This window comes from Dufourea novaeangliae, unplaced genomic scaffold, assembly GCF_001272555.1.
Source record: "Dufourea novaeangliae isolate 0120121106 unplaced genomic scaffold, ASM127255v1 scaffold181, whole genome shotgun sequence".
Lineage (NCBI taxonomy): Eukaryota > Metazoa > Arthropoda > Insecta > Hymenoptera > Halictidae > Dufourea > Dufourea novaeangliae.
Genome location: NW_015374068.1, coordinates 25,713 through 40,255, shown reverse-complemented (window position 1 = coordinate 40,255; position 14,543 = coordinate 25,713). Strand labels below are relative to the sequence as shown.

Below are 14,543 nucleotides of genomic sequence, written 5' to 3'. Positions count from 1 at the left end.
CTAACGTAGTAACAACACGTTGGATTAAAAATACATTAAGTGATTGTGTCGGGTGATCAGTGTTTGTGGTCGTGCTTGAGTAGATCAAAACGCGTGGGGGCCCGAATGCGATTCCGAACAGAGGGGCGTATACTGGAGAACCGAGTCCCGGAAGCATGAAGAGCATGACTTTGCGGGTCCACGGCCCAACGAGCCCCGCGGACATCGTATTCCGGAAGGCAGTTCTCACGAACGAGGCGCCGGACGTAGGGTATGGCATTATCGAAAATAGGCCCCATGTGCCGGTAAACATTCGTGACCTCGGAACAAACATGTCGACGGGTTACGAAGGCGTCTGGCACACGCTGCAACGATCCGTGGTACGCCTGAGAGAGAGAGCGTCAACCAATAAGGAGGGGTGATTATTGACCCAGAACGCGGGCGGTGGTCTCTGATGAACCTGATATTTCCTCTTCGGAGAAATTTCGGCGAAGTCCGGTGGGCCATTGTCTCGCGTCGCGTTCCTTGCAAACTCTAGGGAGGGGGGAGGGCGCGACCTACTCTACCACGTTTTCTATTCTAGTAGATTCACATACCCAGCTGTAATTTTAGACTAGCGTCATACTGGCGGTGGATTCATTTATGGTCCACTGCGGCTCCCAGGGGAGGTGATCGCCGAACCCGACCACGTCTCTCCTTGAGGTCGGCTAGAACGGCCTCCCCATGTATCTCTATCGGAGTCCCGGGACTCTCTCCCTGTCCTTGAGGGGGGTGGCAGATTTGTGTGTGGGGTATCAGAGGAGGGGGGGTTCCTGAAATATTCGGGACATAGGTAGGTAGTACAATAGGGGGTTGAAACAGGTGACACAGCTCTCTCTCGATGTTGGAACGTACGCAAGCACGATGATTCCACCCCTGGTACAGACTCGGTCTGTGGGTGAAGCAAAGAGTGAGCTGGTACTCACTTTGGAGACGAAGGATCGGTGGCCCCGACGACATATTCCATAGTCAATGATTTAGGTAGGAATGGGACGATCCTAGTGACTCTCCGCCCCCCAGCGAGTACTTCCTCGCCTCCATGTGGCCCGGGCCTAAAAAAGTTGGTCGGGTTGGAAAACTGGGGGAAATAATAGCCCCGGGTAACGCCCACCGCAGCCCCGGCTATTGTGGCGGGGGCTGTGTGATAGCTAACGGCGACAGAGCCACTGCTGCGGCCTTGGGGGGGAAATCGCACTTCCCCTCTCTCGGGAGAACTGTACAACTAACTAACTAACTAGTGGTCGTGCAGTGAAGCGAGCACGTATTCTGTGGAATAACCAGGACGCACTTGACGTTACAACCCTTAACTTCGGCTGGTGAGGTATACCTGCGATCACCTGCGAACTGGGCCATACCCTGCCATAAACCGTTTGGGCCGTCGATGACCAGGATCGGTACACTGACCTACTGACGCAGGTTTCTACGCTGCAGGTGAATTTCCGTAAGGGTGAGTTCTATTCAGTTTATTGGTCATTATTGTTTTATTAATTTCACCGAACTACAATCACTTCTCGTTTATTCTTTGTTACATTACCTTTTCGTTCACACGTTATTTGAAAAGGAAATTTACAAATTCGTAAAAAGGAATTTACAAAAATGTAAATGTGCATTCGTCTTTTTACGTTAAACATAATTTGCCTACATTTACGTTTCATTCATTAATCTCTTTAAATAACAAACGACAAATGATAAAAAGCACGATTTTATTTGTTACGTCTTGTTTATTTGCTATTATTATACGCGGTTTCCTGCGATGCATGGTAACCTACTTGTTCGGAGCATCGTAGTACAAGCGTAGCGCGTAGCCACCGCTAGCGCGGGAACTCTGCTGGCAAACTCGCGCTCTGATTGGTCGCGGTTTTTCGTTAATATCTCGGTAACGAAGCCTCAGTTTACATTGTTGCTAAGGAAAAAGTTGTTCCAATTCACCCCCTGAGTGCCCCATTTCCGGGTCGGAGGACATTTTTGAGACACCTTGTATATCGTCGGGCTTCTTGTGGATATGGAGGGGGGTCAGTCCCCTCGGCTGAAAGAGCAGGCCGGTAGGGGCAATTATCCATTTTGGCCCGCGGGCCACAAGTTGGACAGGCCTGTTATAGGGTATCAGATAACATCTCGCCCTGCCGAGGCCCGGCGTTGCTGCTTTTGATGATTTCATCCGGCTTTCGAGCCGGCTCGAGCTTTTCGTCTCCGACTCGGCTCGGCTCAAATGGCTCGATTACCCATCACTACTCACCTCCATACATGCAGCATACACTCCTCCCCTCTACCGCATACCCCGTATTCTTGATCACGGTCCCCCCTCCCTGTCGTACTTTCTTCATTCCCTCATCTTAGGCCTGGCGGACACGATCGGCACGCGTTATTTTACAGTCACGTCAATTTGACACCGCGTTTTGGCAGTACATTCATTTATATGAACAATTCACATATTTCACACGTGATACACAGATTTCGGTGCCAACTTTGCGTTCTGTTTGTGTTTTAACATATGAATACTAGAACTCAATTATAGGACGCAGCGTTTTAGCAATGCATATATTTATATGAAGCGATTCACACGTGACACAGGTTTCGACGACAACTTCGCGGCTAGTTCATTTTCTGAAATGAACACAGGTATTACAAATCGCAAATGTAACGCTAATATCTCAGCCGACAGTCAATTATTTTGCTCGAGCAATTTATATATCCGGAATGTGTAATTTATTGTATGAACAAGCAATATTGCCTCAACATCAAAACGAAAACGACTTTTAGAAGACATGATGATTAAAGTTATGACAACGCTAGAAACATTACAAAAACAGCATGGAGATTCATTATTTTTACAATCACTACTTCCAATTATGGAAACTTTTAATACAGATCAAAAAATTCAACTGAAAACAGAAATTTTAAATGTTATTCAAAAAATTAGAAAAAGTGTTTGTTTATCATTTACTTCTTCATTACTTCTTTTTATTTCTGTTTTATATATCTTGATACCTTTTTTATTAATTACTATTAGTTCCTTCATTTATTATAAGTTCATTAACCTTGTATTGTTTAAAAATTGTGGTAGCTATACTGTTTCTGTCCATACTTTAAAAGAGTAAATATTATACTTACCTCAATGTAACTGCAATAATTGCAATTGGTGGAATAACATCCTCATTGCTGTGTTTTGACATTCTACGTTTTGTTTAATTTTTATATATAGTTCCTCAAACAATTTTATACTCATTTTAAAGTAATTACAAAATTTGACCTCATCTTCCATTAAATCGGAAAACATAGTATCAAATGCTCCTTTAAGTAATCAAAAAGGTTACTAGAATTAGGTAGTTACTAATTCTTAAGATTATTTAATCGCTTGACTCAAACAGGACGCAACATTGCCGCCGAAACCTTGCGTCACATGTGAATTGCTTCATATAAATGAATGTACTGCCAAAATGCGGTATCAAATCGACGCGGTTGCAAAATGACGCGTGCCACTCGTGTGCGACGGGCCTTAATCTGGTCCATTGTCCCTTATCTCTGACTTTGATATCCTTATTTCAATATCTCTCCATACCTAGTTCCCTGTTTCTATCCTTATATCTATCATTATTCATAATATTGTTTTATTTTTATTGTATTTTTTATATTATATTATATATACATATGTATATATTATAACTATACATATATTCTTCTACCCCTGCGAGCAAACTCGGCTTCCGCTAGGGGAAAAAGTGATGTAAGGGAAAGACCTTCTACCTAGCCTCGGAGTTACTGAAATTCATGCGAAATTAACATTCGGTTTAACATTTATTTCAGTATTTGAAATAAATTTTTAAGCGGTAAGAGGCCCTAACCCCTGTAATACTTTTTCCCCTACAGGAAGCCGACCTTGTTCGTCGGTATACACTAAATAAATTATGTAAATATACCATACAATTATATATTATATGTCATATTTACATTATGCACAATATAATATTTGAATATGTTCGTAGGTGTGATATGTATTTACACGTTGTTGAATCAAAAACTCAGACCATTGCTCCTATTCCACAAGTACTTAAAGTCATTGATGCAAAATATGACTTCTTGAAAGATTACTACGCAGGTTTTGCTATTGAGAATGTTGTAGTATGTATTTTACATTATATAAAATATATGTTAAGAGATATAATGATATTTATCACTAACACTGATATTTCTTCAGCCTGCTTATGCTGGAGTACAAGAAGAACCTTTTGATCCTGCATTAGCAGCTTTGATAGCTTTATTAGTAGTTCTACTAGTTGGCGCAGTTACAGTAACAGTCGTTTGTTGTTGTTTGCGTCATTGGTAAATAATCAAAGAAATTTAATATCAGAAGAAAAGTTATGTTTATTATTTTAAAATATACAATATAAACGGCTACATGATTTCAGGGTGATTACTGTGCCAAGTGATATAAGAAAAAAAGATGGATTAATAAAGAAGCAAATTATTGATGAATTAAATACCACGGAAAATCCTTTATGGATTGAACAGTAAGTTAATACGCAATCATTCAAGAAAGCATAATACAACTAGATACAATATTTATCACTATTTTAATGGCTCCAGAAAACTTAAACTCTACGAGGAACAGGAGCTAACAATGCAAGTATTCAGTGAACCTGAGGGCGGTCTAGGTACAGAGAGACGTGGAAGTGGTGTCAGCGTTGGTATGGGTGATACATCTCAGGATAATACTTACGCGACTATACAACGTCCACTGCCTACAAGCAGGCACCGTCCAACAACACCCGATTATACAACGCTTCCAGGAAACCACAGTGTATGTAAAAAGACGTATTGAAATACCTTTCTATAATACATATAATTTAAATCGGACAAATAAGTTTACCTAAAATGTTTTTTCCGAAACTATTAAAATAATTTAAGACAGATATTTCCATACATAATGTGTTTTTATTAAAATTTTGTTATGGACAATGGCAGGATAATTTAGACTCTTATTTCTCAATTGTTACGGGCACCTTCCATGTTTCATGTAGAGAGTGTGAAGGGATTACATGTTGCGGCTATCATAGCCGGATTCTACACCTTCGTCTTGGTGGAGATTTCGGTTTTGAATTTCAATGTCAAATTTATTTTTCATGGTATTATATTCTACTCATCGTGGGAAGAAAAAGTCTCAAAAGAACCTTCAGTCAAAACTCAACCGTTGTCTTGAAAAATGATGTTACAAAACGATTAGCATTCAGACTAACTTTATTCACAATGCACTTACATTTTACGTTTCGTCTTTTTAAATGGGATAACGTATTTTCATTGCTAATGAAAATAAAAATTCAACCATGTATAGTATGTTAACTTTCAAATGACCTTCGATGGAGTTATTCATCAAAAAGCATATCTTAACGTACGAAGTCGGTGTTCATGTTTCCCGTACTCTAGTAGGCTTTTATTGATGTAAACACTGAAACACTGTCGAAAGATATCTATAAACTACAAAATGGTTCAAAATGGTGGCCTTTGGAATTTAAACATGTTTATAATCTGTTTCCTAAAGAAAACTGCACATTATTCATTCCTACATTCTGTCAATATGCTTTGACGCATATCGTCAGCAGTTGTTGGTATATTGGCGTACACTTTATTTTTTAACGTTCCTTATACAAATAAATTGACTGGATTACCGCCCGTTGAACATGTTGGCCACTGAACAATTCCACCACGTCCGATCCACCGGCCAGGAAATTTCGGTCCAATACTACTTTTGATCTTGAACCATATACGATGAATTGAAAGGGGTATGTCTTCTAGTAAGTTTTTCAGAATTTCTTTCAAAAATCATTTATAATTTTGTCCCGTCAAGGTTCCGTTTATAAAGTATGGCCTGATTACTGTACTGTTTATAACGCCGCAACAAACATTATCACTCCACTGCCTTTCTTAATTTACTTATCAACGGCCCAATAATGAGTATTTCGTAAATTTACTGAACCATGATGGGTAAATGTTGTCTCATCCATAAATAAAACATTCTTAAAAAAGTGTTTGCATCAATGGGAGCCTACTAAAGTACGGGAAGCATGAACATCGTCTCCGAACGTTAAGATATACTTTTTGAAAAATAATTCCTCCGAAGGTCATTTAAAGGTTAACATATTATATACTCGGTTATACCGGTTTCGTGGAGCGGGACCCCGACTGATTTTACAACTAGGACCGTTGCGGGTAACCGAAGGCCCATTATATATACATAACAAAATTTAAATGGGAATAAAGTGAATGCTCGAAATCGCAGATTTGATTCATGTAATTTTTTATGAGATATTATACAGATCATAAATATGTGATTCGAAGTATCTACCTGTAAAGAAGAAACAGCACGTTCCAAATTAAGAAACATACAAATTTTAATAACAAATGAAATACAATTCATATACCTTATTATACAGGATGTAACGAAAATATTGGATGACACGGAAATGGGAGACTCGTGAGGTGATTTGAAACAAGTTTTTCCTTTGCAAAAATGTTGTTTGACGCTTTGTTAACAAGATATTCACGAAAAACCCCGACCAATCAGAGCGCGAGCTTGCCAGCCGAGTTCCCGCGCTAGTGGTGGCTACGCCCTGCGGTTTGTAGCCAACGCTACAATATATATTAGAGGATATCATTATTTTTTAGCATTTTTTAATTTTTCACAACTAAGATACTCTACCAAAAAATCGCAAAAAATTATATAAAATTAAATAATATCTACTAAATATTATTCTAATTATATTATTAAATAATATCTATCAGATTTTTTGCGGGATTTTTACGTCATTAGGTAGAAAAAATAGAGGAAAATTCAACAATCAGAATTTTCCCTATTACAGGAACCTCTCGATTATCGAGTGGCTGTTTATCCACTATTATTGTCCAAGCGTCATACCCACTGGGGGGCATGGAACTCATCAAACGAATACTTTGTTGCCCTAGAGTGCCGAAGTGGCTTCCCATTAACGAGCCGATGACTAAGGCCGTGGCCACACGAGCGTTTTTGTCGGACGATACAAGACACGACTGTAGAAATACATAGGGTTACATTGTAGAGCGCACACGAGAAACGTCGTGCCGGCCGTCGACTGACGAATGTCACAGCCGACGTGTGCTATGACATTCGTCACGACAGATTTGATATTTTGATCAAGTTATAAATTAAATAAATAAATTTGAATGAAAAATAGTATATAAAATTAAATTAATAAAATAATAAAAATAATAAATTATTAATATATAAAATATAAATTATTTTCCTTCTCTTTTTATATATATAAATAAATTAATTTCTTTCTGATTTGAAAAGAAGTCTGTCGCAACTTTTTATAAGCATTTCTTTACTAAAAAAATATGCAGTACCGTGTAATATGGTTCGATTTTACACTGGACTTTTCTTTTTTAAGATAAATTTAAAAATACCTATCCCAAGACATTGGTGCAAAATTAACGGATGTCTTCATGATTATTTAAAGTACTTAAACATTCATAATGTATTAAAAATTGATTTTTTATGACACTGTTTTGACAAATATCTCGAAAGCAGTGTTGTGCAATATTTAATCCAATTAACGATTAACAACTGCAATTGACATATTTGATTATCTATCGCCATTAACAATTAAATTTTTTATTTGATCGATGTATAATCGCAGTGAATAATTGAATTCGATAATGAATTGTAAATTAAATTAATGATGAACTGTTAAATTGGAATTTTTGGTTTCACGCACTCATTGTAACGACACTGTAGAACAAATTGTTATTTCTTTAAGCGCTCCGATTCCTACTTTACGTATCTGAAAGAGTTCCACGCGCTAGTTATGTACTTTGCAAACTGTTTTTTTCGTCACTCTCAGTTTTGGAGAAATTTAATGTTAAAGAAAAATCATATTTTTCGCACATAAATAAATTTTGCAATGTAACTATAGAAATATTCAATTGTTGTTGCATGAAAATATGAAATAGAGATCGCCTCCAGTGGTGGGGATGACGCGTGGGCAGTCAACCTGAAAACTGAAAGCCTTTGTGCGCTGTTAAGGCGAGGTTACTACAATGGATGTGACAGCTATCTTCAGTACGACTGGAATATGTCGAGTAGGAGAAGTATTTTGAAGGAGTGAAACATTGATAATACATTATTTGCAACATAGTGCCAATGTTTATTGAACATCCCTCTTAAATACTAATTACCCTGCATCTAACTGAAAAATTTAAGCACATTCTAAATAAAATTAATCCGAATGCTAATGGAATTTTAACATCATTTTCCAAGAGAACAGATGAATTGTGATCCATGGTTCCGTTAAGGCTTTTTATCCTCATAACCAATAGAGTACGAAGGATACGATAAAAAAACCTGCCCTTGAATGTCAAGGTCAAGGTCAATTTTGCGATGACTGTTTTACAGATTTCCACCGATCTGAAGGTGTAGACTAACGCTATGGTGGCCATGACATATAATTTTCAAACGACCTGTAGATACAAATTATATCGGTTTCAAACAGACTAATTATTGTATTTTGTACACCCTTTCTAATTTAACTTCATCATAGTTAAATTTAATAAAAACGCTGACATCAAGTTCACAATGTGATCATGTGGAATGGAATTCCATGTACCCCAATTTGCTCATAACAACGTCCAGTACATTTTAAATATATTATTAGTACAATTATGATATAATATATTTAAAGCATTATATGTTACATTACAGCTTTACGAATCAGCAATGGGTTTCCAAGGATCAACGTTTCAGCCATCTTCCAATGTAATGCCACAACTTACACTCGATTGCGATGGCCAACCCCAGTTCGTTTCAGGACTAGTATAAATTAAGTTTCCCGTCAAGCTCGTTTTTTAATCAATGTGTCACTTTATTCACATACGGTTTACCTCTTCATTCTCAGCTCTGACTGTTAACACGCGCTTTCGAAAGAAAAGACACTCGCACGCACACACCTTTTCGACAATAATCGGATAACATCGTTAGGTTTGTCTGCGAGTAGACGCGTGTTTAAGATGGACGAGAATTTTCCGAATTAACTATAAAAGCCTCTTACCATTTGCTATTCAGTTCGTACTCTTAGCAGTGAAGAATATTAAACGAAGCGTAACGACGAATAACAGTCAATATTATTGGAATAAATATTTCCCTGTAGCCGGTGTGTGCATGTATATATGTGTGCGTTGCCAACCTGTGGTCCCATTTAATTAATCGTTAGGTTCATCATTAGAAAAATCAAAAACGCTAGATAATAGATACTGTGAAATAGCTTAACGACCGAAGATTGGCACGACAGATATATGTATATACGTGAATGTGTAGACTCCGTCCAGCGCAGTTTTTTCATTACTTCCTCACTAGTTTAATATTTATACACTTTGTGTACATTTTATAAGTGGAATAATGAAGGAACGTACTTACAGTGTCATTATTTTCCACTTGAACAAGTGGATGTCACATTACGGCATCAGCACAATAAAGTGTTGTAGGTAACAAACAAACTCATACTTTTAAAGCAGGGTTTGAAATTGTTTAAAAAATAACACGTCCCTATTCAAATGTTTCAAAAAGAGTTTCAAAAGGAACTTGTGTTACATTTGCAAAAAGTTTTATACAAAGGTAAGAAAGATCGTTTTGTTCCTTTAAAAATGTCATTCTTGGTTAAAGCGAAATATTTAATTCCCCGAAAATAACTTCGTTTTGATTTCATTCAAATTTTGCTTTCATATATTTTATGATTTAAAAAGTGCTAATAACTATCATGTTATAAAAACTGCACTATTAAACAATTGATATTATAAAGTTGTTAATACTTTATAACTATTGGCATGAATGGAGCACTAAAATTGAAAGTTTAATATCAGTTAAACCGCAGTAAATTTTTTTAAATATTACCGGAAAAATTTAAATCTAACCTTCAGTTTAACTGTTGCAACCTAAAATTGAATTTAAGGTAAAGTTATTGAGAATGTAAATTTTGTTAAAATAGCTACAAAATTTTTAATGGCTTTCTATATATTTATTACATTTGAGTAATTTAAGTTTATGTAAGAGTAATTACTATTATATTATCATGGTATACAATAACCACAAGGCAATAAACAAAATATTTAAAAAAACAAAGATACATAGAGAAATAGAGAAATGTAAAAACAAACCGAAAAAAATAAGCAATGTAATTTCGTGTAGCATAAAAAATAAAAAGATCTTTGCAATTTGTAAGTAATTTTGTAATTCGAAGAAATGTAATGGGTATATGAGTACAATATAGAATATGTTTGCTATTATGAGATCTAGTTATATCTCTGTTATCATTGATTCTATTATAAAATTTTATTACAATACAAAAGACTTTACAATTAAAATGTACTGTTGCAGTGGTGATCAAATATGTTTACTTACATTCAAATTCAGATTGCAACAATCAATTTCGAATTCAAACCTAAGGTCAAACATAAGTTTGTAATTCAGATTCGAAACAATGTTTAAATGATCATTTTTAAACACAAACTTATTATTAGTATGATAAAGCTGAACGTCATCTACACCGATCGATAGAAACGTATTTTTGGAAAAATTTCATTCTGCTTAGAAACAAATATTCAAGAATCAACGAAAACTCATCTTTTGACATATTTCAATCTCTGCCTTAACAATACTCGTAATAAGAAAAATTCTAATCGAAATATAAACATTTATCATACGTTCGCGTAGAACTGTTGTTTACAATATTCGTTACATATTTATTTAAGTTAGGGTTAAAGGACTGATTTGTATACAATAAAACTGTGATTTGATTACGCCCGGGTATGTATGTGATTGTTGACTTGCATTTGGGATTTCGTGCAACTCATTGGCGATGGGCGGATATAGTCATATCATAGCTAGTTCAAATAGAATCGTTTGCATTCAATTTCTATGTTATGTAAAAACATAATCATTCCACATTGTTTGCAAGGACTTTTCATCACCTAAATCGTCCTCAACAAAACATGTGTATTTGGATCTGAAAAATTGTTTGCAAACGGTTTTTATCATAATATATCATGTACCCGAAGAAAAACAATAACTTAACTATGGTCACGTTATGTCTACAAGCATTTAATGTAAAACCAATATCAGTATCACAATATTATTAGATGGTTATGAATATTCCAGTTCGTAAATGTATCTGTTTATTGATTATAAATTTATTGTAACATACTTTATGTAAATCATTGGTAACAAGAAAAAGTATTCATACATCAACATTCATCACATCTAACATCATGTGGAAATAAATATTCAATTCTGTGTATTTACTTAGTACCTTCAGTATAGGTACAGTTACCTTTATCCAAAGATTTCGGTTTTATCTTAACAACTTCTGATGTTGGTACATAATTATAAATCTGGATTACTGACTTATCCTGTTCAATCCATAATTTGTAACCTTTTTTTGTTGCATACTTTTTCACACCTAAACAAATTAAACATGTCGACTTTACTCCTTTCACGGGCTTTGACACTAATCGCACCTTTGCTGTTTCACCAGGTATAAGTGGAGACTGGCAACACTTACAAATTGTTCTCTTGATATCGGATTCTCTGAAAAAAAAACAACTGACAATTACTTACAGTATTAAGTATGCATTAATAAATAATTATTTTATGAATTATTATTTCATAAAATACAACAAATACGGAAGTATATTAAAAGAAATTTAAGCTTTATTATTGTTGAGATGACATTACTAAAAGTAGCTACTGGAGAAAATAAAACATTTTATTAGTATAGTAGAATTCTGATAGCCCAGCATCCAATAGTTCGGCACACCCGATAGTCCCGACACGCACAGTCCCAACCATGACTATGTCCTACAAATAGTGATGTGACTGATACCGTATCGATGTTATCGATACCCTTTTCCAATTTTTAATGCGGTGCTGATACATATCAAAAATGTAAATATCAAACAGAATCGATACTTGTTTAATATCTACCCGAAAGTATCGATATCGTTTGATTTCTACCCGAAAAATCAATACTTTTGATTAGCGTGTTTATTCGAGCCGGCAAGTGTCGAGCGCAGAACATAGAGCGCCAAGCATCGAACGCCGAGCGTCGAGCACCGTGCATTGAAAGACATGGGGCCGGCAAGAATGTATGCTATCGGCGACTCGTAGGTGTAGTTGGGTTGCGGCGCAAGTGTAAGTGATGTCGGTAATTCAGCTTGTCTTCCAAATAATAGTTCGTAGGGAGTGTGACCCATAGTGGTGTGGGGAGTTGTGTTGTAAGTGAACATGCCATAGGGAAGCCATTCGTCTCAATTTAATTGATTTTCTTCGATGAAATTTTTCAAATATTCGACCAGTGTTCTGTAGCTTCTTTCGGGCGCGCCATTTGATTGTGGATGATAGGTTGTCGTTTGAATTTTATCTATTCTAAGTAACTTGTATGTGTTCTTAAATATCTGACTAAAGAAATTAGTTCCTTGGTCAGTGAGTAGTTTTTGGGGTATTCTGTACTCGCATACTATTTTAGAAACGAGTTCCTTTGCTACTGTACCCAATTCCTGGTTTTGTAATGGTATTGCTTTACTAAATTTTGTGAGTGTGTCTTGAAATGTTAGTACATATTTGTTTCGATTGTTAGGTTCGGGTAACGGTCCTACAATATCTAATGCACATTTTTCAAACGGATCTGATGGGTCTGTTATAACCATAGGACCTTTAGTTGTTCTGTATAATTTATTATACTGACGCTTTTCGCACTTTAAAAAATAGTTTTGCACGTCTTGTCTTATAACTGGCCATGTATATTTTAATAGGATACGTTTTAAAGTTCGTTTTATACCTAAATCGTATTCTGTGTCCGACGGATCGTCAGAGTGGGATTCAGCTGAAGGTTCGATGTCCCCCGCCTTATCGTCTTCCCACGCGTTACTGGGTGTAGGTTGGTCGTCAGTCGACGGAATTTTCCGCGGCCTTCCTTGTCCGCGTTTGAAAACATGCATTCTGCTAAGAGCATCCGCGTTTTTATTTGTTTTACCTTCCTTATAACGAATCTCAGTCGTATTCTTCTAATTTTAGTCTCCACCTGATTAATCTAGAGCCCGGATCCCTTACACTAAATACCCATGTGAGAGATTTATGGTCGGTTATTATGGTAAATTTTAGAGCTCTTACTATCCGGATATCCGGGTACTCGGATTACTCCTTATAACTCGAAATCCGAATACAAATCCGGATCTGAGTATCCGGATATCCGTACTCGGATCCGGGTATCCAAGTACCCGGTTTCGGATTTTTTTTCATAAAGACTCGAATATACAGGGTAGAGCACGTAACTTGAACCACTTCGATTACTGCGTAAGTAATAATTTTAGTAAAAAATGTTTCAGATAAAACTTGAATGGTTTTAAGCGGGACATAATATTACGTCATTAGTTTTTTTGTAAGTGGATGCGTAGATGACATATGAAGGTCAGGTTTGTTTTTTTGAATAGAACTGTATATTTTTTATTACGTCGGTCAATCCAGCTCGTAATTCTGCACAAAAAATATTAACCTGTTCATATGAAAAATCGATTATTTTAAGACATATTTTAACTTTAATAATTATTCGAAGTGGCATAAGTGGAACCACTGCGATAATTCCCAAAATATTAACTTAGGCGAAAATTGTTACTGCCGAAACATGCATGGCTCGATCGCCACGACATACTGAATTATTCATCGACATAATATTCAATAAAGAATTCGAAAGTGTATTGACGTCCAAGAATAACATTTTGAACATCTTTCCTAAACTTTTATAACTTTAACTCATGTAAAATCATCATCTAGAATCTAAACTAAAAGATATTTACAAAACGATAGTCTTTTGTTAATGTTATTGTAAAGATTCCCAAACAGTCAAACATCTGTAAAACCAGTTGTCGGTACATCAGTTGGTAGAATTTCTTTAAAAATTATCTAATGATCAATCGTAATACATATCACTGAATTTGTTATACTATTATCCATAACATTCGTTATTAAAATAAAATTTTGACTTCTATTTAAAAAATTGAAGGCGTCCTTGAAATTTCGAAAAATGCTAATGACGGAAAGAAATAGAATAATAACATAATAATCACTATGTGGTCCCGTTTGAACCATACAGATTTCATCTGTATCAATTATCGTCCAAATTATTGCATTGGGAGTTATTGCAGTGATTTCACTTACATACAAGGTGTCCTCGCTAACAGCATATAATTCTATTATATCCTAAACTATTTCAAATACGAGAAACCTGTTTACCTACATTAAATTAAATAGCACGAGGGGGATATTACCGGGCTATGGCGAATTTTTTTAACATTATTATTTTCAGAGATATGATGGTCAAGTTTGGTTGTATATACAGGGTGTTCGACAACTAGTGGGAAAAAAATTAAGGGGTGATTCTTTGAGGCAAAATAAGACGAAAATCAAGAATAACGAAATTGCGAAAAATGCTTCGTTTGTTAGTTATAAG

At 35.9% G+C, this 14,543-nt stretch overlaps 2 protein-coding genes across 2 annotated transcripts in view; one reads left to right on the top strand and one right to left on the bottom strand.

The window, feature by feature from the left end:
* Window positions 1–8,874, top strand: part of LOC107190304 (cadherin-87A) — a 108,166-nt gene extending 99,292 nt beyond the window's left edge. The window contains 5 exon segments of the mRNA XM_015579094.1: window positions 4,002–4,137; window positions 4,214–4,338; window positions 4,425–4,526; window positions 4,603–4,816; window positions 8,750–8,874. Of these exon segments, the coding sequence (XP_015434580.1) occupies window positions 4,002–4,137; window positions 4,214–4,338; window positions 4,425–4,526; window positions 4,603–4,816; window positions 8,750–8,866 (694 nt within the window). The 3' untranslated portion in view covers window positions 8,867–8,874.
* A 2,402-nt stretch (window positions 8,875–11,276) lies between these two features.
* Window positions 11,277–14,543, bottom strand: part of LOC107190302 (ribonuclease P protein subunit rpr2) — a 27,135-nt gene continuing 23,868 nt past the window's right edge. The window contains exons 4-5 of the mRNA XM_015579093.1: window positions 11,370–11,626; window positions 11,277–11,299 (exon numbers count right to left, since the gene is read on the bottom strand). Of these exons, the coding sequence (XP_015434579.1) occupies window positions 11,277–11,299; window positions 11,370–11,626 (280 nt within the window). The remainder of the gene's footprint in view (window positions 11,300–11,369; window positions 11,627–14,543) is intronic.